Genomic DNA, 3,561 nt, shown 5'->3' with positions numbered 1-3,561 from the left:
CCACATCAGAAACCTCTATTTGGAACCTAGGAAAGAGGTAGTATTAACCAAAAAATTGGACATCGTAGACCTGTTCTATAACAGAAATCTCATATTCATTTTACTTGTTCAAACATTACGATTTACATCATCCCATTTGATGAATCAAACATACTAGTAGGATATTAAAAAATAAAAAATAAAAACAGTTGACCTGTACAATATAATAGGGATACCAAGTAAAGAAAGTAGTATCTACATCCAAAACAGAAGCATATGTCTTCTCTCCAAAAAAGCAAAAGAAAGTAGCATCTACATCCAATTTACATTCTTCCACCAAATACATAAAACTAAGCCCCTTAAAAGAAATAAATTGTTATGTAACCTAAAATAACAGCTCATTACCAAAATTAATCCTTGATTTGCAACTTCGTTGCTTCCTTTTCACATCTCCTTGCACGAGTTGCTGCCATTCTTGCTCTTCACCTTGCTTGAACACTATCCATTTGGTCAGTCGCTTCATTATGTGATCTAGTCCTTTGAGAGACATTGACATCAGTTTGAGTGCCCACTATATTTTGATTATACCACACAAACAAAACAGAGAAACACATTTATAGTGAAGATAATGTCAACATAGTAAAAACAGTTAACGATGTTTTAATTCATAAAAAATAGTACCTGCATGATCTGTTTATATGATCGTTTCCTCTTCCTTCTAACGGCACCATTCGTACATGATGTCTTATTATGACCCTCAAGCTTGCATCTTTGACATATTACTGAAGAAGACTTCGTCCTATACTCCCCAGCAGCTGGTTCACCAACCTCTCTTTTCCTAACCTATTTGGGTCTCTCTGGTTGCCTTCTCAGAGGTGGTGGCTCTACCACACCCATAATACTAGTATCCTCCAACTTTGAAATATTAGGAAGTGGATGTATCATGTTTTCATATGCTTGCATATATTTACCAAGGGAGTAAAAACTATCACAATAATCTTCAACACTTTCTCTCTTGTACGCAATACAAAAAATTGCATGTTTACATGGTAGCCCAGTTGCTTCCCACACTTGACACCCACACTTTCTTGTATTCAAGTTGACCACAAACCTCGAAGCCCCATCATTCACCTCAAACTCATTGTAACCTGCAGATAATGCCACACATGATCTTGACTGCTAGTAGATAACATCCAATTTCTTCTTAATATTTGGTGTCAGGCTCCCCTTATATGAACATGATTGCTCAAACCTCTTGTGTAATTTTTCCATCAATAAAATACGTAGTTGGTCGATGAGATATAAAATTGGTTTGTCTTTGTATGGTCCTATACAATTATTGAAGGACTTTGTCATATTGTTAGTGATATGGTCACTCTTTGCTCCATGATCAAATGCCTATCTGGACCATGAATTGGGAGGATTTGCACTCAACCAATCATGTGCATCCTTTCTAATGCTCTTAATCTTAGACAATAACTCTTTAAATTCAATTTCTCTGTAAGCCCTTGATGCAGCCCAAAATAATGACTTCATCTCATCTCCTGCAAACTTACTCCTGAAGTTGGCCTTCATGTGCCTACTGCAATGTCTGGTATTTGAGTCAGGGAAAACCTCTCGTACTACCTCAGTTAGACCCTATGCATCACATAAGAAGATAATGAGATCAATATGTGCAAGGAAAGACATAGTATATGAATTAAAAAATAAAAAAAAAGAAAAAACTATATATAAGTCATCATGTGCTACCTTCTGCTTATCTGAAATAAATGTTAGGCATCCTATGCCATCTAAGCTAGAATGAAATGCAATATATAGGTTGTTTAGGAACCACCACCAGCTATCTTTACACTCAGATTCCACAACTACGAATGCAAGTGGAAACAATCCATTGTTTTCGTCTATAGAAACTGCTGATAGTAGAATGCCTTCATACTTTCCCTTCAAATGGCATCCATCTAGCCCAATAAATGGTCTACAACCATTGACAAACCCCACTTCACAAGCTTCATAACAAATAAAGCATTGTTTGAAAACAGGATTAACAGACACGTTATTTCTGGAAATGAATTGTAGCTTAAACAAAGAACCTGGGTTTGTCTGTCTAACCATCTTTCCATACTTTGGAAGTTTGGCATATGACTTGGCATGATTACCCTTATTGGTTTCTTTTGCAATAACTCGTGCCTTCCAAATTTGCCTATAACTTGGTTCAATCTTATACTCCTTCCACAATATAGCTCTTATACTTTTATTAGAGAGCGCGGGATCTGCCTTAAGTTGTGGACCACGTTTCTTGGCTATCCATGTTGAGGTTGCATCTAGGTTTCTATCTTTCCTCTTAGAGCAGGTATACCTAGGATTAAATGACTTAACCATAAAAGTCACTTTATCTTCAGTAGGGGAAGCATGAATCCTCCACTTACAACCATCATTTGCACAAACAGCAGTGACCCTAGTCCTTTCAGTTTTCAATTTTTGCAACTGAAAACCCTCTTGGATTACAAATTCTTTCAATTCACTCCTAAAGTGATCTACATCATCAAAAATCATGCCATCCTCTATCTTCACTTTGCTTTGATCATCAAACACCCTTTTTGCCATACTGACTTGTGGTGCATGGAACTCATCAGAGTCATAATCTGATAAATCATCATTAGTTGCTTCATTGCCCAGTGCAACCTCTACATCTTCTTCAGTCACCTCCCTTTCTCCATCACTCCTACTATTATGTTCTTCAAACCCATCATCACTTCCCAATTTCCAATCTTCGTCCTCAAAATCAGAAATACTACTATCAATTCCACTAGAAAATTCCACAACTACATCATCCTGAACATCGGGAACATCCGGAACATCATGAACCTCTTCTTCTAGAATGGATTTGCCTTTATCACTCCTGCCTACATTAATACCTGAAGAACCACCCATCCAAACAGTCTTCTTTGGCAATGTATTTGTGTCATCCTCTATAACTGGCACATTACCAATAGTAAAATCATGTATCTCATTTCTCTGTCTCCTTTCTGGAGTGTCTCTACCAACAACTTTCAATGGATAGTCATTAATTGTCACATTGGAAGAAACACTGTCAATTACCGTAACATTTGATACATAGATTCTGATGATCCTCGCCTCTTCAAATATGGAGAACACTTGCATTAGAGACTCATCATTCCATATATCAATCTTCTCTGTATCACCTTGTAGTACAGCTTGACTAGAAAACTTGATAGACATCCCATTTGGAATGTGGCCCTATACTGTATTATAAACATCACCAAGAAGTCAAATTATCCATATTTATCTCTATCAATTAGCTTATGATGAATCTTCCCTTCATAATGGTAATACATTGTAAACAGCTCCATCCTATAAATGAAAACCAAGAAATGAACAACAAAAATCATAAGTAAGACCATAAGCAAAAGTAAGCATAAAAGGAACCGATATCAATAACGGGTTTAAAACAAAAAATAAACAACAGTGAACCAGATTATAAAGAATAAAGAGCACGGAGGTGGCCCCCACCTAGAGCTTCCTCTCTAATGATGTTGGAGATGCACCCCTCTAGTTAAAAAA

General features: G+C 36.6%; 1 protein-coding gene across 2 annotated transcripts; it reads right to left on the bottom strand.

The window, feature by feature from the left end:
• Positions 1-214: 214 nt before the first annotated feature.
• On the bottom strand, positions 215-2,121 carry LOC122093683. Of its 2 annotated transcripts, XR_006144533.1 has the most exons (3): positions 1,729-2,121; positions 661-1,617; positions 215-550 (listed from the first exon to the last, which is right to left on the bottom strand). XR_006144533.1 is itself a non-coding variant. In XM_042664076.1 (2 exons), exons 1-2 carry the CDS (start codon positions 2,089-2,091, stop codon positions 1,378-1,380), a joined length of 603 nt encoding a protein of 200 aa, XP_042520010.1. In that variant the 5' UTR covers positions 2,092-2,121; the 3' UTR covers positions 215-1,377. The 2 variants fall into 2 exon arrangements, 1 of the variants encoding a protein (XP_042520010.1); XM_042664076.1 differs by having other exon boundaries at positions 215-1,617.
• Between the last annotated feature and the right edge of the window lie 1,440 nt (positions 2,122-3,561).

This window comes from Macadamia integrifolia, chromosome 2 (genome assembly GCF_013358625.1).
Source record: "Macadamia integrifolia cultivar HAES 741 chromosome 2, SCU_Mint_v3, whole genome shotgun sequence".
Classification (NCBI taxonomy): domain Eukaryota; kingdom Viridiplantae; phylum Streptophyta; class Magnoliopsida; order Proteales; family Proteaceae; genus Macadamia; species Macadamia integrifolia.
This window is presented reverse-complemented; position numbering and strand designations above follow the sequence as displayed.